Source organism: Pseudophryne corroboree, chromosome 3 (genome assembly GCF_028390025.1).
Source record: "Pseudophryne corroboree isolate aPseCor3 chromosome 3, aPseCor3.hap2, whole genome shotgun sequence".
NCBI classification, from domain to species: domain Eukaryota; kingdom Metazoa; phylum Chordata; class Amphibia; order Anura; family Myobatrachidae; genus Pseudophryne; species Pseudophryne corroboree.
Genome location: NC_086446.1, coordinates 458500591 through 458526323, shown reverse-complemented (window position 1 = coordinate 458526323; position 25733 = coordinate 458500591). Strand labels below are relative to the sequence as shown.

The 25733-nt window shown below is 44.6% G+C and overlaps 1 protein-coding gene across 1 annotated transcript in view; it reads left to right on the top strand.

Moving 5' to 3' along the window:
* OTOP3 (otopetrin 3) overlaps positions 1-25733 on the top strand; it is an 84723-nt gene that overhangs the window by 43739 nt on the left and 15251 nt on the right. Inside the window, exon 3 of the mRNA XM_063960668.1 lies at positions 4255-4391. Coding sequence (XP_063816738.1) covers positions 4255-4391 — 137 coding nt within the window. The remainder of the gene's footprint in view (positions 1-4254; positions 4392-25733) is intronic.

Genomic DNA, 25733 nt, shown 5'->3' with positions numbered 1-25733 from the left:
TAATTGCAAAGGGGCTATAACATGGGATACGTTCAGGTGCCTGATGGTAATTATTGGGTTAGGCTAGGGTTAGGCACTAGGGGAAAGGTTAGGGTTAGGCTGTGGGGAGTGGTTAGGGCTAGGCAGCAGTAGTGGGTGGGTAAATGTTAAGATTACGGGTAGAGTTAAAGTACTTACTGCGATCTGTCTGCGTTCTGATCTTCGGGATCCTGACTGCCAGGTTTTTGTACCCAACATATTAACATTGCTAAACTTTCAAAGATTCTTTCTGACCATTCACCTGTGTCCATCTGACCTTATGAATCAGTTGCTCATTTTGGCCTTCTGCCTACCCACCCATTCTCTTGACTGCACCAATCTCAAATCAGCACCTAGTAAGACTCAAATCATACAATAACAACTTCCATATAAATTAGCTGAATGATTTATTGTGGGGCTATTCTCTACTGCATACTTTCCTGCATAGTGTAATATACCTGTTTTCTAAAGAAAAGACTCACAATCAATCTTTTTGCCCCCATCAATTAGCCCAGTATCAGTTCGTTCCCCATGACCATTGTCTTGAGGTCATTCTTGGCTTTACCTTCAGCTTTTTACTCTAAAATTTTGCAATACTAATTATCTGGTATTGTAGAGTTTTGTGGCATCTTACAAATGAATGATGATGATGAGGACTCGATGTCCCCAATGTCTTCAAGATGTTTCCTATCTATTCTTCCCTATGGCGAATACATTCAATCTCCTTTTTGAACTCAAAAGCTATCCAACTTAGACATTGTGTGGAAATCCTCTGGCTCTTTTCAATCACAGTCAACGCTACGACTTTGTAGTCATAACCCTGTTTACTCTCTTCAAAACCACTATTCCCCTCCAATGTTTGCAGGTTTTCTGTTCTTTTTCAGGACATTTAAATTCCCTAGAATTCCGCAGCATAAACTTGGATACTATTAAAATGAAAGCCTACCTTGCTCAAGATAATCTGGGGGCCAATAAGACCCCAGCAATTTATTTTCCAACATGTACTAAACTCAAATTACATTAATTTCCTATGACTTCCTGATTTTCCTATAATCCAACACTTGCATTAAATCAAGTTCAGTCTCTCTATATGGGCACTTTTACTGAATCAATAGAATTGATGTTTGTAATTACCAAATATCCAGTCTCCTAATTTCCCTATTGTCTTCATAGGTGCCTTCCCACAATTTGTTTTCTCAGCAATAATCAAATACCTCTAATTTCTTAAATTAAAATACTGGTACACTGATTTTCTATCACCTGATGGTCCGGCACCTCTTTTAATCCAGACACATCAGGCGCCGGGGGAGTTATGCTGCTGGAGGCTGCTAAAAGGCTTAATTAGGCTGCAGGGTTGACGTTATGACCCACAGTTGTGCCAGAGATAATTTTATGAACCATTGTAATGTCCTAGTTCATTTTATGCCCCATAGTACTGCAATAGATAATTTTATGTCCCATAGTAGTGCCTAGTTAATGTTAGTACCAACGGTAGTGCTCTAGTTAATTATATGCTCCATAGTTTATATTACACCCACAGTGCCCCCAATTCAGATTATGCTACATTATAGTGCCACTATTTCACAATATGCCACATCGTAGTGCTGCCAGTACACATTATGCCAGGCACTGCCCCCAGTTCACCTTATGCCATATTGCACTTCCCGAGTTCATATTATGCCACATTGCTCACTATGGTGGTCATTCCGAGCTGTTCGCTCGTTATTTTTTTCTCGCAACAGAGCGATTAGTCGCTAATGCGCATGCGCAATGTCCGCAGTGCGACTGTGCCAAGTAAATTTGCTATGCAGTTAGGTATTTTACTCACGGCATTACAAGGTTTTTTCTTCGTTCTGGTGATCGTAATGTGATTGACAGGAAGTGGGTGTTTCTGGGCGGAAACTGGCCGTTTTATGGGTGTGTGAGAAAAAACGCTACCGTTTCTGGGAAAAACGCGGGAGTGGCTGGAGAAACGGAGGAGTGTCTGGGCGAACGCTGGGTGTGTTTGTGACGTCAAACCAGGAACGACAAGCACTGAACTGATCGCACTGGAAGAGTAAGTCACGAGCTACTCAGAAAGTGCACAGAGAAGTCTTTTCGCAATATTGCGAATCTTTCGTTCGCAAATTTGATAAGCTAAGATTCACTCCCAGTAGGCGGCGGCTTAGCGTGTGCAATGCTGCTAAAAGCAGCTTGCGAGCGAACAACTCGGAATGAGGGCCTATATCCGCAGATCACTTAACAAAGGCTGTAATCAAGGAGAAGCCTATTTTCTGATTCACAATAAATATATATATATATATATATATATATATATAGTCCATTCATTTCAGTTCTTCTCTATCTTGCTACTTTTTTTGTAGCAGGTAACTTTTATCATAATAAAGCTAAAATATTCAAGCCCTGTGAGGCCCCTCCCGATACAGAAAAGCGTGGCTTGGCGATGTGAAAGGGACTTATACTTTTTCCACTCTGATTTTGTATTCTTTACCACACAATCCTATCCCTTTTCTTTATCTTAAGGTTCTTAGGAAACCCTGTGTCAGAATCAGGGGCGGATTGGGAACAAAAAGCGGCCCTGTAAAAATTTGTACTAGTGGCCCCACATGGTCAGCACCAGAGGTGTAAGGTCTAGCCATGGACCATGGCAGCAGCACCCTCCCCCCAAGACTTTCCAGATAGTGGGCATGTTTAGCATCAAGGAGGATGTTAAAAAGAAATAAAATTAAATATTATGAGCACATTATATGATACACCTTCAGAATTTAGGAAACTATATCATTCTTTACAAAGATATATTTTCTTGCTTATTACATCAACCGTATACCAATTACTATTCACTCAATCTTATATGTCAGCCAAGCAGGCAGACAGAGCATACACTAGATCATCTGCAATCACAGGCTAAGTGGCAAAATAATTTTCATATATGCAAATTATTTTGCATCTTATTCATTATGTCTATAAATAGGACCACGTGTCCTCAAACAAAACAGGCCCCACGTGTGCGTCGGCCCACCGGGAATCTTCCCTGTAGACCCTATGGCCAATCCGCCTCTGGTCAGAATGCTTGTTGCTTTTTAATTAAGTTAAAACTTTAATTGCTTTCAATCTAGACTTCCAAGCCACTTTCTCGAGTTATTGTTTTGCTGTACAGCAAATGGTTAAAGATTGTCCAAACATACAGTTTATATTCCCACCGGGTGATCCTCAGGTCAAATAATATGTTTCTACAATGATGTTCTCTGATGCTATATGCCAAAGATTGATAGACAGACAGACAGATTATTAATTCCAATAAATGGATGCATACATGGATGCTTACATAAGTGTCACAGGTGAACATCACATAAAGGTTTCTTTGTGCTATGGTGTTATAAAGATGAAATTCCAATCTGGCAATAAAAAATAATAATACTCATAGTGCAATATGTAAAGCACAAAGAAATTTATTTAAATAAAACAAAACAGAAAGGATGGTATCTGTAGCAAACATATAACAAACTCCAGATACGGATACCATACCATGTTTTGTTTTGTTTTAAATACATTTCTTTGTGCTTTACATACTGCACTATGGGGGTAATTCCAAGTTGATCGCAGGAAATTTTTTAGCAGTTGGGCAAAACCATGTGCACTGCAGGGGGGGCAGATATAACATGTGCAGAGAGAGTTAGATTTGGGTGGGTTATTTTGTTTCTGTGCAGGGTAAATACTGGCTGCTTTATTTTTATACTGCAATTTAGATTGCAGATTGAACTCACCACACCCAAATCTATCTCTCTCTGCACATGTTATATCTGCCCCCCTGCAGTGCACATGGTTTTGCCCAACTGCTAACAAAGTTCCTGCTGCGATCAACTCAGAATTACCCCCTATATGAGTACATTTTTAATCCTGTGTTCATTGTCTGAGCACAATTTACCATATTATAATCCCCTTTGTCAAGTTTTATTTACTGTGAACAGGAAATCTCTAATATGTTGTTTCAGTATACATGTAAGGCATTCCATTACTCTGTGTATCTCCATTTGTGACCTTGTTTCTGGTGCTAGGAGAATTTATTTTTGAAAGGCTGTATTAGACCTGCCAAACTGCAACACATTACTTGTGACTGTGGTCCTTTGTTTCGGGCAGTAATAAAAGGTATGCTAGTGTAACTGTCGCTGAAAATTCTAAAAGCTTGAAAATATTCTAAAGTTATAAAAATGAAAGTATCGAACCTTCTCTTTGCAGCATCTCTCATTCTATTTGGAATCTTCAGCCTCCTCCTTGCTGTGTTCAAAATTGGCTATGATGTGACTCTGTTGGAATGTAAGCTGCCAATGGAACTGCTATTTTCTGTCATGGAAATCATCTTTATAAGCACACAGGTAACAAGTAATATGCTTGCAATTATAGAATGTATGTGGTTAACCAGTGGATATATATGTTTTAGTCAGGGGCAGATTAAGAAAGGTGGGAGAACATGTGCAGTCTTTATGTGGCTCCCTCCTCTCTGGGGGCGGCCTTAGCGCTGTAGACATATCTATTGCGCATGCGCAAGTCACTGGGAAATTGGCTGTTGCACCATTGGCTGCGGCACCATTTTCCCAGTGATTTATATCTTTAGCACTGGCGGCTGTGGGATTCTGGAGGAGTAAGTAAAATTATATGGGTGTAGAGTGTGCAGTATGGGCCCCCTTGCACTGTACACCCTGCACACATTATAGAAATGCCAATGGTTTTATTCTATTTGTTATGAAATCCATTTGGCGTTGTTATTCTGACCGCTGGCATCCCATATGCAGGCAAATCATACTGACCCCCTTGTGGCATCATCTATGAGCGTCATAAAGTAGATGTTCCACTTGCATTTATTCCAATGGTGCACGAGCTCTGGATGCTAACTCAAGAAAGGGGCTACATATTTGCTTACCCTACACTCAACTTTCACACTTTGGTCCGTCAGGATTCTTCACAGACATCCTTGACGCCGTGTGTCAGGATCCGGGGTCTTACCTTCGGCACCAGGTTCCATGGTCTCACTCTCCATTTCATGGCAGTGCTGCAACGGTGGGCAGCCGGTTGCTGCTTTATGCGAGGGGCTGCGGTGAGACTGATGGAGGCTGTGGGTGTGGGCATTGGAGCTCAGTGAGCAGGAACTCAGCACGGAAAAGGAGCCTTCTCTTATATGTCGGCAGTTTTGTGAGCTGCCATGTTGTAAGACAAGTGCACACAGTGTAGCCAATAGGAGTACTTCCTGTGGGTTCTCGGCCAATCCCAGTATGCTCCCCCTTTTAAAATGGGTTGGATTTGAATCAAACACTGCCAGTGCTTTATGTTGCTCTTCCTAGAAGGTGCTCCTGTGGGCGTTCTGGTTGCTCGGTGCTTTGAGTCTCTGGAAGTCTCCTGCCTTGCTCATCTGCACATTACTCTGCTTCTCTCCGCACTCTCATCCAGAGTCCGGCACCAGTGCCGCTTCCTGCAGCTGCCAGCTCGCAAGGTGGAATCTGCGGGTAATACGGAGCTGTTGGTAGTTCCTTGGGATCTCTGCCCAGTTGCCAAAAGTCCAGTTTCAAAGTCTAAGTTCTTCAGTCACGTCTTCCAAGACTCCAGTTTCAAAGTCTGAGTTCTTCAGTCACATCTTCCAAGAATCCAGTTCCAAAGTCTGAGTTCTTCAGTCACGTTTCCCAATAATCTAGTTTTCTTAAATCTTGTCTTTGACCCACTACAACTCAGTTATTGTCTCCAAGTTCCAGTCTTCAAGTACCTAGTCTTAACAGTTATTGTCTACAAGTCCCAGCCATCAAGTAACCTGTCTTTACAGTTCCAGTCTCAAAGTCATATTCAGTGTCCAGTCTTCATGATTATAGCCCTCTAATCACAATTATCCAACTCTCAGTCTTCACAGATATTATCTTAAAGCCAGAGTTTACTAACCCTCATCTAATATCTCCAAGTTGCAGTATTCTAGTACCAGTCTTTGCAGTTATCTTCTTGCTACAGTAACTACGCTTCCTAACTTCACAGCAACAGTTATTTCTTATCCAGTTGTCATAGTGTGCCCATCTGCACTACAGATTCAATTTGTCTCAAAATCATGTTACATGCATCTAAAAAACATATAAAAAATATGGCCATACCTTACACATGACACTACAAAAACCCTAATACATGCTCTCATTATCTCCCGCTTTGATTATTGCAATAGTCTTCTTACTGGTCTTACCAAAAAGAGACTCTCACCCCTACAATCCATTCTGAATGCAGCTGCAAGGCTAATCTTCCTCGCTAGATGTTCATCGTCTGCAGATCCACTCTGTCAGTCCCCCCATTGGCTACCTGTATTCTACCCTATTCAATATAAAATACTTTTACTCACACACAAGGCTATTAACCAAACTACACTAAACTTCGCTTATCTAAAAATATCTCCCAACCCAATCTCTCTGCTCTTCGCAAGATCTACGTCTCTCATCCACACTCATTACTTGCTCCCATGCACAACTTTCTTCAGGCTGCACCCACTCCTACCACCAGAGCCGGCCTTAGGCATAGGCAAACTAGGCAAATGCCTAGGGCACCAGCAGCTTTTGCTGATTAAAATGATATGCGGCATGCCTATATTGTGTGTGTGACTGCAGCTGTATCTGCATACGAAATGCTACGTTGCAGTGTATTCCTGGAAATCACTGTAATGTAGCATTTCGTATGCAGATACAGCCGCAGTCGCACACAGAATATAGGCATGCTGCATATAATTTTAATCAGCAGAAGCTGCTTGTGCATCCTAGCCACATAGTAATGCAAATAAGATGCATTTTCATAAACAAAAGGCGCCCGACGTTAGCAGAGCTGCCAGCTGACTCATGCCAGGTATCTCCTGCAGAACTAGCGGCGGTGCTAGGGGGCACCAGCCAAAATCTTGCCTAGGGCATCATATTGGTTAGGGCCAGCTCTGCCTACCACGCACAATAAGACTCTCCCCTAGTCTAAAGACATTCATTCGCTCCCTGAAACTCACCTCTTCAGGCTAGCTTTTCACATTCCAGAACCGCTCATTCAACCTTTATAAGCTTTATATCCCCACTGTACAGTCCACACATATCCTCTACATATTTTCTCTTTCTTCAGTTTCCTTTCCTTCTGACCCTGGTTCATCATTGCTGTGATGTGATATCATGCAGCCCACCAAGAACCTTTGCAATTCGGTGGACAACTATGCAGTAGGTAGCACCTATCCTTGTGTATCAATGCCTGCAGTATTTCCCTATAGATTGTAAGCTTGCGAGCAGGGCTTTCCTACCTCTATGACTGTTTGTTATTACCCAGTTTTGTTTTATCATTGTGTCCAATTGTAAAGTGCAACGGAATTTGTTGCGCTATATAAGAAACTATTGATAAATAAATAATTCTTCCATCAGTGGCCTCTGTCTTCTCCGCCCAAACCCATTCATCGGATACTACATTCCAGGCTGACCTGACACCGTGCCATCTAGAAGCTTCTGTATATTGTCATACCCTAGGTAACCCAGTTTCCTATTCCATAGCTCTGTTGGAGTCCCTCTTTTGTTGTTCAGAACACACTGTGCTGCTCTGAGTCGGGCCTTGTATTCCTTCTTCTCTAGCACACTGATGGCAATAGTGCATCTTCTACATCTGTGACAACTGTTTCACATTCTTAAGCGCACAGTAATTGTCCTAACTTTCATGAATATAGGACTTTAACTTCTATTCCCCTGACATTCACAGGATCACATGGCTTTAAGGCCATGTACACATCAGAGCGATGTGTTCCTGGCCAATATGCCGGCCAAAATATTGTGCATGCCCGTACACACTGCATAATGCAGTGGTATGAAGGCACAATTTCTTCATGCCACTGTATTCTTCATTGGGGGCAACCACGGCAAAGTGTATCAGGTTAGCTATCACTGCCTTATTGAAAGGTACTGCATTAAACCAGGCAAATACTATACACTTGACCATAGTTTTCGCCTAGCTTCAACCTGACACATTCTGTATATTACTATTTTCTATCCATAAGACTGGTGTATATGCCGTTACAGAGACAAACGCAGTCCAAAATCCCAAAAGCTCTGAAAACTGTGGAAAAAAATACATATTTTCTTCTTGAGCATTTTATGCCAACGTATTTCGTGCAAAATGTGTTCAACTTAACATTGGCTCCTGGTAGAACCAACAGGAGGGGTCACATTATTCAGGACAATGCAGCACAGAAATGGTTCTACAGTATATGCTGTACAGTGCTTTTGTGCAGTGCATCTTAATGCATGGTTACTGGGAACTTTTGTTCTAGGCGTAGCTGGTTGTGTGAATCCTGGAGTGAGCGAGGTGAGTCAATAAAGTCCCTTATAGCCTGGTCTCACTCACTCTTCTGTGCCAATTATAGTCTGATGTACTGTACTTACCGAGAGACTTCTGATCCTGCTCCTATTAGTCTTGTCTGATTTAACCTTGTCCACATCTGCAGACTTCTATTCTGCTTAGGGGCCCCGACAGTTCTGCGGGGCCCTGGTACAAGGAGGGAGCGTGGCCAATGAGGGATGTTCCCCACACGGCTGCACGCTGCACAGGAGGGGCGTCGTGTTCAATCCGGCAGGCGGCATGCGGCGGAGTGCTAGTGCGGGAGTGATCACTCACTTCCCCCACATCGGGAGAGAGGATTGACTGCTGCTGCAGCTATACTCACAAACAGAGATAAGTGCGCTGACCTACTGGTGGAAATTTAGAAAGATCTACACATCTATACCTCCCAGTGGTGTCAACTGCTGCTTCCCCGAGAGGAGGTAATTGCAAACCTCCTTTTTAATAGACACAATTAAAACAATAGTATTTGGGAGTGCTGGTGGTGACACCAATTGGAGACTATGCTCATAAATTATTACTCTATGGGGGTCATTCAGATCTGATCGATAGGCAGCAATTTTTGCTGCCCTGCGTCAGATAGTCGCCGCCTACAGGGGGAGGGTATTTTCGCTGTGCAAGTGTGTGATCGCATTTGTGTAGCAGAACTGCACAAACTGATTTTGTGCAGTCTCTGCACTGCCCAGGACTTACTCAGCTGCTGCGATCACATCAGGCTTGTCAGGAATCTGCATTTTCCATCGCATCACTGCTGTGGAACTACAGGTCCCAGCAGTTCAGTTCTGTTCCAGTTCTAGTTTTCAGTCCTCTGCAGCCTGGAGTACATAGTGCTTCAACTAACTCACAGCTGATCTGGACACCCAATCCAGCTAGTATCTCCGCCTGCAGTTTGTGTCCAATCAGTGCTGGGCAGGAGGTATAACTTCCAGTTTGTGGCTCTCTCACATCGCCTTGGACAACACGTCACATTCTGTGAACAGGCGGCTCCTATTTGCAGTCCTCTGTCTACAGAGATATCCTTGTGTATTGGACCTGTGGAACTACAGGTCCCAGCTGTTCAGTTCCAGTCTCCAGTTCCTGTTCAAGTCACTCCTGCTCCAGTCATTTCAACTTTCCCTGCACAATCCGTTCCTGTGGATGGATCTTGCTCAAGTCAGTCCTATGGCATTCCCTTCACAGCTAATTCTCCTGAGAAAGCGACTTCCTCCTTTGAAAGCTTCAAGACTCCTTTGTTGTGTGCTGTGAACTCTGAACCAATAAGCACACTTTATCATCTATTGGAACAACTTCAAAGACTCCTAACAAAAATCATTCCAATAATGCCAGAAATCCTAGGTGGTGCTTTAAACGCAGTGAAGAGTACTGCTCAAAGTATTGAGTCTAGTGCGACCTCCGTGTCAACTTTTTTTCAAACTAAAGTCTCTTCTCCTATGCAGAGAGAGGGCAGATTCCAGAGCTACCCGCGCTCCAAACTCACGGAAGCTGAACGCCGGCATCGCAAGCAGCTTCACCTCTGCTTTTACTGTGGGAGTTCTAGTCATCTTATTAAGGACTGTTCCTTCCGCAACTCAAAAGTTGGTGACAAGTCCCAACATCGCAGTGTTTTCACCTGCAAACCTTCCAACGTATCCTCTACAGTTTCAAGTTCCTTTACCCGGGACAGGAGTGTCCAAAAAGTCTACGATTGGGGTCCTGTGACAAATAGACCCAATCCCAAGTTCAGAAATCAACAGAGACTATCTATGTTACCCATAACTAAAGTAGTTTCTGTGTCTACAGCCCGAGAAGGGGCATCTGTGCCTACAGCCCGAGAAGGGGCATCTGTGCCTACAGCCCGAGAAGGGGCATCTGTGCCTACAGCCCGAGAAGGGGCATCTGTGCCTACAGCCCGAGAAGGGGCATCTGTGCCTACAGCCCGAGAAGGGGCGTCTGTGCCTACAGCCAGAGAAGGGGCGTCTGTGCCTACAGCCCGAGAAGGGGCGCCTGTGCCTACAGCCCGAGAAGGGGCGTCTGTGCCCACAGCCCGAGAAGGGGCGTCTGTGCCCACAGCCCGAGAAGGGGCGTCTGTGCCCACAGCCCGAGAAGGGGCGTCTGTGCCCACAGCCCGAGAAGGGGCGTCTGTGTCCACAGCCCAAGAAGGGGAGTCTGTGCCTACAGCCCGAGAAGGGGTGTCTGTGCCTACAGCCCGAGAAGGGGTGTCTGTGTTTACAGCCCCAGGTGGGGCATCTGATGTTGTGACCCCAGTAGGGGTATCTGATGTTCAGGTTCCAGAAGTGGCATCCGGGCATGCAACTCAAAGAAGTGTGTCTGATCTATTAACCCCAGGAGGGGTCTTTGGAGTTTCAGCCTCAAGTGAGGAATCCAGGGCCAAGATCCCAGGAGGAATTCTTAAAGCCACAGATACAGACATGAACTTTTGTTTGCCAACTTCAGAGAGTGCTACCAGCTCAGTACCACTCCAAGAGGGATCATCAGAACATCCGGATTCTGTCTATACAGAGTCAAGTGTCAATGGACCTAGCCCGGTTCCAGCCGTCGGTCCAAAGTCTCCACTGGTTCCAGCCAGCCTGAGTGGCTCCAATGATGGGCTACCTCCTTCGGTTCCAGCCGATTCCAGAATCCTCGGATCAAATCCGGTCCTATCCGTCAGTCCGAGGACTCCACCGGTTCCTGCCACTTCAAGCTCTTCCGGACCCAATCCGGTCCCATCCGTCTGTCCGGATCAGCCTCCTTCGGTTCCAGCCGATTTCAGTAAACCTCCTTCGGTTCCAGCCGATTCCAGTCTCTTCGGATCAAATCCGGTCCTATCCGTCTGTCCGAAGACTCCTCCGGTTCCAGCCGGTTCAAGCTTTTCTGGACCCAATCTGGTCCCATCCGTCTGTCCAGATCAGCCTCCTTCGGTTCAAGTCAATTCAAATAGTCCTGTACAAGTTCCGGATCCATCCGTTTGTCCAAAGTTGCTATCTGTCCCTACCGATTCCAGTTCCTCTGAACCCGGTGTGGTTCTCTCCAGTGTTTCAAGTAAGCAACTCCCGTCGCTATGTCCAGAGTCTACGGTTCTTGCAGATATTGCAGTTGCCTCAACCCAGATGGAGGCACTAAGCATCTCACCCCAAGATGAAGCTTCTAGCGTTCTGTCAACCTCAGCAGAGAATTCCCGTCAGTCAATCCAGGAGATGACGTCCTCTCTCCACCCTCGAGCATTTCAAGTTGATTCTACTCATGCTTCTGAATGCTTATTCCAGTCCTCAACTCTCAAGTGTCTTACATTGTCTTCCGAGACTTCAACTGACATTCAGCCTTCCAAGTGTCCACTAGATACAAAAGCTCCAGTCTACTTTGATGGTGACTATGCTCAGTTTCGTGCAGTGGCGAGCCAATACCTCGCTTTTACTGAGTCGGAATCTTCAGTGACTATTTCTCCAGCCAATGCAATCAGATACTTCCTCCTGTTCTTCAAAGGTAGAGCACTGGACTGGGCGAATCCTCTCATTGAATCTAAGGATCCGCTACTGAGTGATCTTCCCGCTTTCTGCGAAGCCGTAAAACAGGAGTTTGCTCCAAAGTTTATGCATTCAGAGTCATCTGGGCATTCTGGCCAATTTGTCAACAGTTTGTCTACTGCTAAATCCTCTCCAACATCTCTGTCTGTGCAAGATCAGGATACATTAGACCAAGCTATTAAAGATTTCCAAGCTGTAAAGTCAAGACAAAGTTCTCAGACTTCAGACTTGAAAGTTGCATATACTTCCGTGTCTCCATCCTACAGTAACACTTCTGAAAGTATTGACTCCCCGGATTCAACATCTGCTCAGTCTTCTGATCAGTCTTCCAGTTCTCAGTTTTTCGACTCAACTCCTTCCAAACACGAACAGGTTCTGTTGAATCAATGTATCAGAGATTTCAAGAATTACAGGAATTGGAGAGCTCCAGAACCAGTTCAAAGTCTACCATCTGTTGACGTAAGTGTTGGCTATGCTGCCGTAAACCCTAGTCCTGGTGTCTCATATAGCTTCAAATTCACTGGTCCACAGATTGTCTCAGATTCTGTTGTTCCTAAACAAAAGGCTCCCATGACCACACTAGACCTGGACTCTGACTCTGAAAGTAAGTTTGTTGATGAAGACTCAAGTTACATTATGGGAGGTTCTATCCTTCCTAGCTATGCCTTTTCCCAGGAAGTAAATTCTGTCTCAAATGACCCTGAATGGTCTACTTGTTCTGACGAGGAAAATCTGTCTTCTGAAGATGAAAGTTGGGAAGACTTTTGAGGATCTCTGCTTTTGTGTTTTCCTAAGTTCTTTTTCAAGGTTCCTCCAAGTTCCAGCGTGGGTGTTCGGTGCCCACCCATAAAAGGGGGGGTACTGTCAGGAATCTGCATTTTCCATCGCATCACTGCTGTGGAACTACAGGTCCCAGCAGTTCAGTTCTGTTCCAGTTCTAGTTTTCAGTCCTCTGCAGCCTGGAGTACATAGTGCTTCAACTAACTCACAGCTGATCTGGACACCCAATCCAGCTAGTATCTCCGCCTGCAGTTTGTGTCCAATCACTGCTGGGCAGGAGGTATAACTTCCAGTTTGTGGCTCTCTCACATTGCCTTGGACAACACGTCACATTCTGTGAACAGGCGGCTCCTGTTTGCAGTCCTCTGTCTACAGAGATATCCTTGTGTATTGGACCTGTGGAACTACAGGTCCCAGCTGTTCAGTTCCAGTTCCCAGCTGTTCCGTTCCAGTTTCCAGTTGTAACAGTTCCATTCCAGTTTCCAGCTGTTCCTGTGTTCCTGTGGAACTACAAGTTCCAGCAACCACTCCAGCTCTCCTGCTACATTCAGTGTGCAAGTTCCTGTGTTCCAGTCTCCAGATCCCCTGTGTTCCTGGTTACCTTCCTGGATTCTCCGTGTTCCTGGTTACCCTCCTGGATCCCCTGTGTTCCTGGTTACCTACCTGTTCCTGGTTACCTACCTGTTCCTCCGTGTTCCTGGTTACCTGCTTGTTACTCCGTGTTCCTGGTTATCCTACTATAGCTCCGTGGAACTACAAGCATCAGCAACTCCTGCATTCATTTACAGGCTTCACACCAATCTCCAACACAGGGTGCTTCAGCCTCAGCTGTAGAGACTCCATCTCCAGGTGCAGCTCATCACCTCACCTGTGAATCAGCTTGCAAGCTGCCGGTGCTTTCCCAATAGCACTGTGAACCCTGCATCAAGTCTTCTGCATCTGCTACCAGGTTTGCTATCAATATCATCACCTCTGCTGGCTCCACGTGTTTATCATCTCTGGTTCCCATAGCAGCATATTGATCAACCATACTATCATACTGTTTTGCCATAGACTCTCACTGTTTTGCCATAGACTCTCAGCTTCCACGCTGCACCATACCCATTGCATTTATTATTGTTTATTTCTCCAAGTATTCCTGCTGCCATATTGTTTTACTTTTGATTCAATAAAACAACATCGCGCACATGCGCAGGAATCCAATCCAGTTTCCTCACTTCTTCCATCCTACCTCCACTGACCCACTAGCGCCCCCTCCGGGGACACAAACCAAACCGAACCTGACAAGGCTGTTCGGGACCAGATTTGATGTCAGACACCCTCCCTTCAAACACTTGGTTCCGTCTGTGTTTTTCCGGACACTTCCTGAAAACAGTCAGTTGCCACCCACAAACACCCTCATCCTGTCAATCTCCTTGCGAACGTCCATGTGAATGGATCCTTCGCACAATCCCGTTGCTGACTGGTGATACCCATTGCAGCCGTCCGTCACGACTGCGCATTGCGGTGCATATGCTTTCGCAGTTCAGATCTGATCGCCCGCTGTGCGAAGACACACAGCAGCTATCAGATCCGAATAACCCCCTATGGGGGGTCATTCCGAGTTGATCGTAGATGTGCTAAATTTAGCACAGCTACGATCATCTTCCCTGACATGCGGGGGGACGCCCAGCACAGGGCTAGCCCGCCCCACATGTCAGGGCCTACCCCCCGCACACATACAAAAGCATCGCACAGCGGCGATGCTTTTGTATTTCAGGAGTTACTCGGCTGGCCGGGAGTTGGTCTTCACTGCCGCTGGCCGCAGCGGCTGCGTGAGACGGTCCGGCCATGCCTGTGTTGGCCGGACCGCTCCCCCTAAATGGCAGTTTAACACCGCCGTCCAGCCCAGCGAACGCCTCTGTCTCAGAGGCGATCGCTAGGTAATGAAGGCTGCCATGCGCCAGCGTACTGCGGCGCCAGCACATGCGCAGTTCCAACCCGATCACTGCGCTGCGACAAACTGCAGCGAGCGATCGGGTCAGAATGACCCCCTATATGCGGTAATTTGCCATAAAAAGGAAGATTTTTTTTTTATATCACACACAGAAAATTCATACACAAATTTAAAATATTATTACATAATTCACAATATCTCAAAGACAGCTTATCAGGCTCGAGAAAGAAGCCCCGTTGGTCTCCTTAATAGCTTGCATCAATATCTGCAGAAAGGTGCTGTTGCAGTTGAGATAGACGGTGCCAGAAAAGTTGTAGTAAAGTGATGAGTTTTCATGAGCGGTGACACAAAAATGGAGCATTCAGTTGGTGCATTATAGGACTGTTGCGGCAGTGTCAATGCAAGTGGGTGCATTCAGAGCTGCATAGCTGCAGGCATAGGAGTCAATTGTCAGATGAGAAACTGGGGGGCCATCGGGGAATTCAGTGGTAGGGGCCTATGTTTAGGGTTGTGGTCAGTCTCCAGAGGGGGTGTGGCCAGCCGCTATAGTGGTTTACCTAACCATTATTGAGTGCAAGGGCTGGGACCCTTGACAAATATATAAATACTGCTAGTGCGTGCATGCTAGTGTCCCAGATAAAAATTGTCAATGCACTGTAGAGAACACACTATAGACCTATGCAATATAAGGTAATATATGTATAATGTATAATTCAAGAACACAGTCTGGAACCTGATCACTAGAGAAGTAGAAGGGCTTCACCCCTGTGGGCCAGTCTGACCCTGTCCACCTCCAAACCAGACCCTCTGTCTGATTCTCTAAGAGATTACTACTTCCTTTTTTTTTATCAATGGAAAACGAAAGTTAGTTTACATAAACACTTTGTCTACATATTGGTAGCTTTCATAGGGGGATAATGTCTCAGACAGGTAGAAACTGAGGGTTAGGGACACACTTGTTATTGGGACCAGTGGTCAAATGAACAGAGATCTGTATTTATATACACCTTTTTCAACTTGCTGCACACCTAACAAGACTTCAAAATTTCCATGTCATACAATTCCCATGGGGAAAAAACACACACATTGGGGTATATTTACTAAGGTCCCGATATTGACCGAGATGGTGTTTTTTCTTCAAAGTGTCATCTCGGGAATTTACTAAACTCAAATCACGGCAGTGATGAGGGCATTCGTATTTTTTTGGAAGTCCAAGAAAAAAAATACGAATGAATACACCATCGGTCAAACGCGGCTGTTTAGGTATGGAACACGGTCATTTACTAAACATTCGTATTTGAAATCTCAATAGACCTGCTTTTGAGAAGCGTGTTTACATGTGTTGTCAATTCTACATTAGTCACACCTGATTTTTTTTGACCTTTAAAAGGGGCCCCAACACATTTTTCACCACTCTCAATCTGAAATGGCTGCTACTGTGTGTAGTACTGCTGTCTTGTTTGCTGGGGGATACCTGACACTGCTCCATGAGGCTACAATAAACCCAGGCCAGGAAAAACTACAGGGTAAGCAGGTTGTACATGTTCCGCGTAGGCTGGCCATGGCTTGTTTTTTTAGTGTGCGTTTAAACGATAACACATTTGCTGATGACCATGTTATACAGATGCTCCGACTAAATGTAAATAACATTTTCCGTCTGTATGACCTTGTCAAACTGAACCTAGACCCTGAGACAGCACGCTCTCGCTCTGTCTCAGGCCTGCTCAAACTCCTGGCTGTGTTGCACTTTATGGCTAATGGCAGCTTCCAGCCTGTGACTGGCAATGTAATTAGTATCTCACAGGCCACCTTTTATAAATATTTTATTCAGGTGAGTTAAAACATACATACACGTCTATGTCTAAGTCGTGCTTCTGTAATGTAATAGAACACAGTATTGTATTGATTACAGGTCATGACACTCACCTTTAATTTTGGATTGTCCACTCAGGTTTTGGATGTCTTGGATGGCTACATACATGCCTCTCTCTGCTTCCCTACCCAGGAGTCGCAGTGGCATGCAGTCAGGGTAGCTTTATCTGATCTTGCGTCCATGGCCAATGTTCTGGGTGCCATAGATTAGACACACGTTGAGCTGAGGACACCTAGGGGCAGGCAATATATTTCTAACAATACACATCTGGTCCTAGACACTAATGTACAGGTTGTTTCTGTAGCTAATTAAACAAGACACATATTCCGTGTGAGCAATTTATTTCCTACAACAAAGGCATTTTTGCCACAACAAGTCAACATAATATTATAATAGTGAAAAAATTAGCTGCAGGTCACATTATTTTTTTCTTTGTTGTGTGCTGGGTGCAGAGGATTGTGCTGGCTCGTTGCTCCTGGTTCTACTGGAGCGTCTAACTGGGGATTGAACTGGGGTCTAGTTTGGTGTAGTTGTCCCCGAGCTAGAGCTGACTTGGTGTGATACCAAAACATTAAGGCTTTGGCTGAGTATATTGAGGCTGGCAGTGAGTTGCGTATTAGCTGCAGTGCGGCTTGCTATTATTCGGGACATGTTTTCATTGATAATTTGGTTGTGTTGGATGACCTGAATTAGGGATTGTTGTTGGCGCTGTTGTTCATCCATGATGTGTACGAGATTTGCTTGCATTTGGCAGTTGTCTGCCCTCATCTGTTCCATTGAATTGGCTATTCTTCCCACTTGAACGATAAGTCTGCCAGAGTTTCGAGCCAGTCTAGGCAGATGATGGGGCAGACTTGCCAGGTATTGGGTGTGGGTGTTAAGGCACGCATAGTTCAGTTCCTGTTGTTTGGCCCATCTGCTCCAAAACTCAGTGTCCATTTGTGTCTGGGCTGGTGGTGTGCTCAATTGTGGCCTGTGGGATGTTTGGGGTATGTCCTGCGGCGTGGTTGTCTGGGTATCATCTATGGGTTGCAGGTGAAGAGTGTATGTATCCTGCTGGTCACTTTCCTGCTGGGCATCCTCGGGCATGATGGCTGGTTCTGTATGGGGTTGAAGACAGCCAGTATTTAGTAACTTTTTAGCATTGGTCTTACTCTAGCTTTACGTCAACATGCATTTCTTCTTAATATTCATGTTTTAATTGCTCAATAGATTGTGGCATAAACTTGACTATGTTGTTCATCTGTTTGTATAAATATGTTGCTTCTATCCTTCACTACTCAGTTGATGTTTTTTTTTTTAATTGTTGGACTCTGAGCCACAATTAATGTGCAACCACGAAGAACTCGAACAAATACAAATTACTACATTTACATATTGGGAATGTACCTTCCTTTGGAACAACACACACAATACAATAAATGTGTTTACCAATACACTCATACATTGTTCAAGGCAGTCAGTGGTCTGGCAAAAACGTAAACAAATATAGGGGTATATGCAATTGCGGTCGAATTCCCGAAATTGTCGAATTTCGGGTCATTTTCGACCAAAAAAAAAATTCGCCTATGCAATTCAGTGCTTTCCGACCAAAAAACGGACTTTCAAAATTCGACTTTTTGAAATTCGAATTTTTGCAAATTCGACTTTTCTGCAATGATATAAGTGCTGCAATTCGACCAAAGCATATTCAATTCAAGTTTGGAAATTCGACAGCAGTGCTTTTAGACAGCAAATTCGTCATTTTCAATCCGCCACACTTTGGAGGGTGAAAACAAATTAAAAAAATTTAAACATGGTTTTTTTTATGTTTTTTTGGGGGGGAATAGCAGATCTATTTATATTAGAAGGGATTAGGTACTTTTTTTTTTTTTTTTGGAGGCACAAATATTATTTATAATTTTTTTAAATATTATTATTATTATTATTTTTTTTTTTATTGCTGGAACGGTACAATCCGAAAAAAAAATTGCGTGGGGTCCCCCCTCCAAAGCATAACCAGCCTCGGGCTCTTCGAGCTGGTCCTGGTTCTAAAAATGCGGGGGAAAAATTGACAGGGGATCCCCCGTATTTTTAAAACCAGCACCGGGCTCTGCGCCTGGTGCTGGTGCCAAAAATACGGGGGACAAAAAGAGTAGGGGTCCCACGTATTTTTAACACCAGCATCGGGCTCCACTAGCTGGACAGATAATGCCACAGCCGGGGGTCACTTTTATGCCGTGCCCTGCGGCCGTGGCATTAAATATCCAACTAGTCACCCCTGGCCGGGGTACCCTGGGGGAGTGGGGACCCCTTCAATCAAGGGGTCCCCCCCCCCAGCCACCCAAGGGCCAGGGGTGAAGCCCGAGGCTGTCCCCCCCCATCCAATGGGCTGCGGATGGGAGGGCTGATAGCCTTTTGTGATAATTAAAAGATATATTTTTTTCCAGTAGTACTACAAGTCCCAGCAAGCCTCCCCCGCAAGCTGGTACTTGGAGAACCACAAGTACCAGCATGCGGGAGAAAAACGGGCCCGCTGGTACCTGTAGTACTACTGGAAAAAAAATACCCAAATAAAAACAGGACACACACACCGTGAAAGTAAAACTTTATTTCTTACGTCGACACACACATACTTACCTATGTTCACACGCCGACATCGGTCCTCTTCTCCATGTAGAATCCATGGGTACCTGAAAAAAGAGATCAATATACTCACCTCAGCCATGGTCCAGAGATACATCCACGTACTTGTAGAAAATAACAAACCCCAAATACCCGACCAAACGGACTGAAAGGGGTCCCATGCTGACACATGGGACCCCTATCCCCGAATGCAGAGAGACCTGTCAGTGACAGCTGTCACAGAAAGGTCTCTATAGCCAATCAGGAAGCGCAACTTCGTTGCGCTCATCTGATTGGCTCTGTGCGTCTGAGCAGACAGCGCATCGCACAGCCCAGTCCATTATATTCAATGGTGGGAACTTAGCGGCTAGCGGTGAGGTCACCCGCCGGTCAGCGGCTGACCGGCGGGTGACCCCCCCGCTAGCCGCTAAGTTCCCACCATTGAAAGTAATGGAGCGGCTTTGCGATGCGCTGTCACATCACAGACAGCGCACAGCCAATCAGATGAGCGCCACGGAAGTAGCGCTTCCTGATTGGCTGAAGGGACTTCAGTGACAGGAGTCACGTGATGTCCCGGCATTCGGGAGAAAGGGGTCTGATGTGAAAGCATTGGACCCCTTTCTAGTCCGGTATGGATCGGTGTTCGTTTTTTTGTTTTGCCAAGTACGTGGATTATCTCTGGACCTGGATGTACCTCTGGACGCTGGAAGGTGAGTATAATTTTTTCACAGGTACCTCGGATCGTCGGAGACCGTGGCAGTCGGCGTGTCAACATAGGTAAGTATGTGTGTGTCGGCGTATGAAATAAAGTTTTACTTTCACGGTGTGTGTGTCCTGTTTTTATTTGGGTATTTTTTTTCCAGTAGTACTACAGGTACCAGCGGGCCCGTTTTTCTCCCGCATGCTGGTACTTGTGGTTCTCCAAGTACCAGCTTGCGGGGGAGGCTTGCTGGGACTTGTAGTACTAATGGAAAAAACAATATCTTTTTATTATCACAAAAGGCTATCAGCCCCCCCATCCGCAGCCCATTGGATGGGGGGGGACAGCCTCGGGCTTCACCCCTGGCCCTTGGGTGGCTGGGGGGGGGACCCCTTGATTGTAGGGGTCCCCACTCCCCCAGGGTACCCCGGCCAGGGGTGACTAGTTGGGTAGTTAATGCCACGGCCGCAGGGCACGGCATAAAAGTGACCCCCGGCTGTGGCATTATCTGTCCAGCTAGTGGAGCCCGATGCTGGTGTTAAAAATACGGGGGACCCCTACTCTTTTTGTCCCCCGTATTTTTGGCACCAGCACCAGGCGCAGAGCCCGGTGCTGGTTTTAAAAATACGGGGGATCCCTGCCCAATTTTTCCCCTGCATTTTTAGAACCAGGACCAGCTCGAAGAGCCCGAGGCTGGTTATGCTTTGGAGGGGGGACCCCACGCCATTTTTTTTTTCTCGGGCTTTTCCCTTTTTTTCCCGTTTTTTAAAATTCGCTGCAAAATCCGCCAAATCGGCCGATTTTCGCCCGCGATTCTGGCGAATCCGTTTTTCATTGAATATGGTGAATTCCGGAAGCCACCTTCCGGAATTCACCTGGCGAATTTAGTCGAATTAAAAAACGGCGAAAAATTGCCGCGATTCGCCGTGAATTGCATATACCCCATAGTGTCCTAAAGTGTACACATTAACAATGGTAGAAAAAGTATTACGCTGCACTATGTTTGGAAGTGGTGTTGTTAGCCATGCAAAACAATTGGATGAGACTTAACATTTATGTTGTTTTTTTACTCCAAAAATTATGTGTCAAAAATGTGTTGATATGGCCAACATCACATCTGACAATTATCCATCTAAAAATACCTTAACACCATCTGATTATTGTTGTTGTTGATTATTGCAAGGATGACTGGTCATTAGTTTAATTATATTTTCTATGTACTAACAGTGGGGCAGATATCTAAACATGGAGAAGGCATAAGGAAGTGAAAAACCAGTGATATGTGCAAGGTGATAAAGGCACAAGGCAAACAGATCCAATATGTACATTAACAGTTGTGTTTATTTTGTACTGCTGCCTTTATCACCTTGCACATATCAGTTTTTTTTTCAATTCCTTATGCCTTCTCCGGGTTAATAAATCGACAACACTGTTTGTTTACTTATTTACACGTAATTGTTATGTTTACTCACCAACTGAGGGGATTGTGGATCCTCACTTTGGGGGCTGGCCAATAGAACTAGTGGTGGCACGGCCGACACTGCGGAGATGCGCCGTTGGGGTGGTGATGCTGGTGCTGGAGCCTCAAGACGGCATCTCTTGGGTGGCCTCGTTGCCACAGTAACCGAGCCCTGTGATGGGCGCCTTAGTGTAGGTGGATTTGCCGAAGAAGAACCTGTGTGATAAGATAATCATTAACATTTTGTGTTTCTATGTGTTTGCAGAATATGTGTATACAGTTAAATCTTACCGGCATTGCCACCATCTGCATCTCTTGGCAGTGTTGGCTGTGGCCTGGCTGTGCTGCTTCTCTGGCGTACTGTAGAAATATGAAGAATGTCCTTATGAACATACTATTTTGGTGATATTTTTTTCCATTCCTTACTGCGATGTAAACATATGTGGTACCTGATGAGAATTAAACTAAACGATGCTTATGCTTTTCTGCCTGACGTCATTGGGTGCGTATTCTTTAAATTAGCATAAATTATGCCAAAAATACAATACACAAAGGCGCATAATGCAAACAATTATACTACTTAAAAACAAAACGTCGTAGCTTGACACAACCACAATATTGCACGCTAAGGTCTCAATTTTGGTAAATAATAATAAAACACTAGACAAAAATATCTTGTTAAAATTGGAACCATCACAACCAAATATGCATTCAAAAACACATCAAGCACACAAAGGGCAACCCATAACAACACACAATAATCATAAATGATATGAAATGTATTTACAAAAAAACTTTGTTTAAAAATGTAAAATTTAAAAGCATGAAAACACACCTACAAACATTTACTTTTGACTTACAACACCAGAAAAACTCCAAGGCAACCAGTAAGATTTAAAAAAAAAAAAAAAAAACAGTACATTAGGCCTGGCCAACCTCTGGCTCTCCAGATGTAGTGAAACTACACATCCCAGCATGCCCTGCCACAGTTTTAGCATTCCCTAATAGCAAAACTGTGGCAAGGCATGATGGGACTTGTAGTTTCACAACAGCTGGAGAGCCACAGGTTGGCCAGGCCTGCACTACATCACCAACACATTAGAAGAATGAACAAACTGACAACCACAATTAGCTAGAAGACATTTCAGACAACTAAGGACAAAGCACACATGCTTAAATTGTTTATCAAAAAACAAAAATAACTCACCATCCTGCCTTGGCTGATCCGAATCCCGGACATGAGTGGCACCAACTACTTCTTGCGGAATGAGTGCACGCACAGGCTCCTCCCAATCTCGGTAAGATGCACGGAAGGGGTGTCCACCCCCGGTTTGGCGGGCCGATTTAGCCTCCTTGGCCATCTTCGCCTTGACACGGCGCTTTATGTCGTAAAAACGCTTACGACACGTGTCCTCGGTCCGCCTCACCACACCCTCACTATTCACAGCCGCAATGACCTTCCCCCACAGAACACTCTTCCTGCGTGACGACACCTTTGCAGCATCATGGCCAAACAACTGCCGATGATGCCTCATCAGCTCCCGCACCAAAGCCATATTTTCTGCATAGCTAAATTTGACATTGCGGCCAGTCTTTGTAGTGGTGCGTGACTGCGGAGCCACAACACCATCACTATCACTGGAGGCAGCAGCCACCCCCTCCTCCTCACTAACCTCCTCCACCTCACTAACCTCCTCCCTCTCACTCACCTCCTCCACCTCACTCACCTCCTCCCTCTCACTCACCTCCTCCACCTCACTCACCTCTGACTGGGACATAATCAGGACAAACAACAAATAACACTGATAAAAAAAACAGTAAACACACTCCTCCACTACCACTACACACCACACACCAAACACACACACACACACACACACACACACACACACACACACACACACACACTCACTCACTCACTCACTCACTCACAAACAATGACAATAGACGTTAAATAAAAAACAATGACAAAAAAGTAAACAAACTTTTAAATAACTACACAACAAGTATGACAAGACTACTTACACACACAGTACAGCACTCAACAATCGCAAATAACCTCCTCAAATCCTCCACAAACTCCAAACAACTCTCCAACTCCTAACACACCTTCCTCTCACCTCTCCACTAGCTAAACCCACGAGGTGCTGACGGTTTGGGGCGTTTTTATAGTAATGTGCACAGACACTCCTCCATCACGAGTCAAACCAATCACGGACGAGTGACAAAAACGAAACTTAGGAAAAAAACGCGGCCGTGAATGGACAAACACTGCCGTAACCAAAATGTGACGCAGTCGTAAAAAAAACTCATAACACATTCTACCTTACAAAACTACGAATGACATCGACATCGGAAAACACGAAAAAAAAAATATGACAGCTTAGTAAATTAGTCGTAATAAATTCAAAAAGTTCCACAATTACACATTCGATGTCATTCGTGATGAATCTCCCTCCAAATCGGTACAAGTACGAATTTTAGTAAATATACCCCATTGTCTATACCGGCAAAAAAACACGCACACACATTGTCCCCACTGGGAAAAAAACACACGTTGTCGCCATTGAAATAAAAAAACACATCGGCTTCCACGAGGAAAAAATACACACCCATTTGCCGCCACAGGAAGAAACACAAACATATTGTTCCTCACTTAAAATAAATAAAATTCATTGGGCTCCACAGAAAGAAAAACAAAAACCTCAGCCCCCAAAGATAAAACAAAGAAACACATTGGTCCCCACTAAAAAAAAAAAAAACAATAGCACCCACAATTAAAACAAAGAAAATAAAACACATTAGCCCCCACAGTAAAAAAAAATATAAAATACAATGGCCCTCGCTAAAAAATGCAATGGCCCCCACATTAGAAAGAATAAAACACAATGGACCCTCAGTAAAAAAATAAAAATAAACCCGATGGTCCCCTCAGGAAAAAAAAACACGATGGCCCCTACATAAAAACCCCCCACAATGGCCTCCACTGTAAAAACCGTGACCTGTGGGTAGCAGAGATCAATGGGAGCTCCCAGTCCCTTACTGTACACAGTCCTCACAAAAAGCCACAGCCACCTCAGTCACCTGGTAGAGCAGACAGAGCCTCACATTGAGTCAGTCCCATGAGGCTGCACGGCTACTGATCTCTACGGGTCAGAGGAGCATTTTATGTGCTCCTCCAATCAGAGCTCAGTACATACTGCTCTGACTCTTTTGTAGAATCTCATGAGATTTACCTGCCCTCCCACAGTAGAGGACATGAATCAGTAGGGCCCACCAGGGATTTCCCAAAATCCCCTTAGGCTCAGTCTGAACCTGGTTGACATACCTTTTAAACCTGATACCTCTATACTAATATTACCCCTAACCCTCCAGTAATTGGCTGACTGGTTTCTGACTATATTCCATGAAGTGTAGTTTCTACCTCGACCTCAGAACATGATATGACTTCCATTGTGTAGAGAAAACTTGTAAATTGTTTAATCTCTACTTTTCATACATTAATCTCTAGAAATACATTAAACCTTACGATATAGAGTAGGTAGACATGAGTAGCTAAATATGCAATTTTTCTCTCTTTCTTTATACCACAAACAAGTATTTTTCAGAAAATATGGATACATTGAAAATAGATATATTTGTTATCTAGAACAGATTTAGTCCATACTTGTCTACTTTGAAGTGTTCCTCTCCAGGAGAAGCTTGTAATGGAGATGCAGCTGACCGCTCTGGAGGTGGGGTTTTCACACCATTAGGTCCGGCCCCGTCACATCAAAACAACAAAAGGCTGTGAATTGCGGATCCATGGGGAGGAAGTGGGGTTAAAACTATTTGCATCATTTTAGCCCCACACCCTCCATTCTGACCTTTGATTCCCAATATTTTCTACCCATTATGTCCACTTTATTAGAAAGTACGGAGGATGCAGGAGATCCACCCACTCTATTGGGGCTGTGGGGAACTACCCAAAAAATTAAGAAGTCTCCTGCAAATTCCAGGAAAGTAGGAAAGAATGGCCCAAACTCCTGTTGTATGTTCCATGACGTCCTGTACTATACACACATTCCTTTGTAGTGCAAGCTACCGTTGGTGTCCCTGAGCAGGGACAAATAGATTCAGGAAGAAGATCCAACCCCCTTATACATGGTAGAAATAGTTTAGGTGCAATTATTTCTCTGTTTCCAGCAGCCCATATGGGATGCCCAAAGTCATTTATATTCTAAAAGGACACATTTCAGAAGCTTCTATCACTTCCCTGCTTTCATTGTGATTGACGGAGTGTAACTAATATATGTTTATATTTTCATATGTGCCAAGTTAAGATAAAAATTAAGGAGGCAACTCTAGCAACATTTCTCCAGCTATTCCTATATCTACAGGTGGCTGGCTATTGCAATAGTCAATGCGGGAGATAATGTGCAAATAACACTATAATATTACAGGATACTATAGAACAAGGGTGGCCAACTAGTTAGAGACAAAGAGACAAA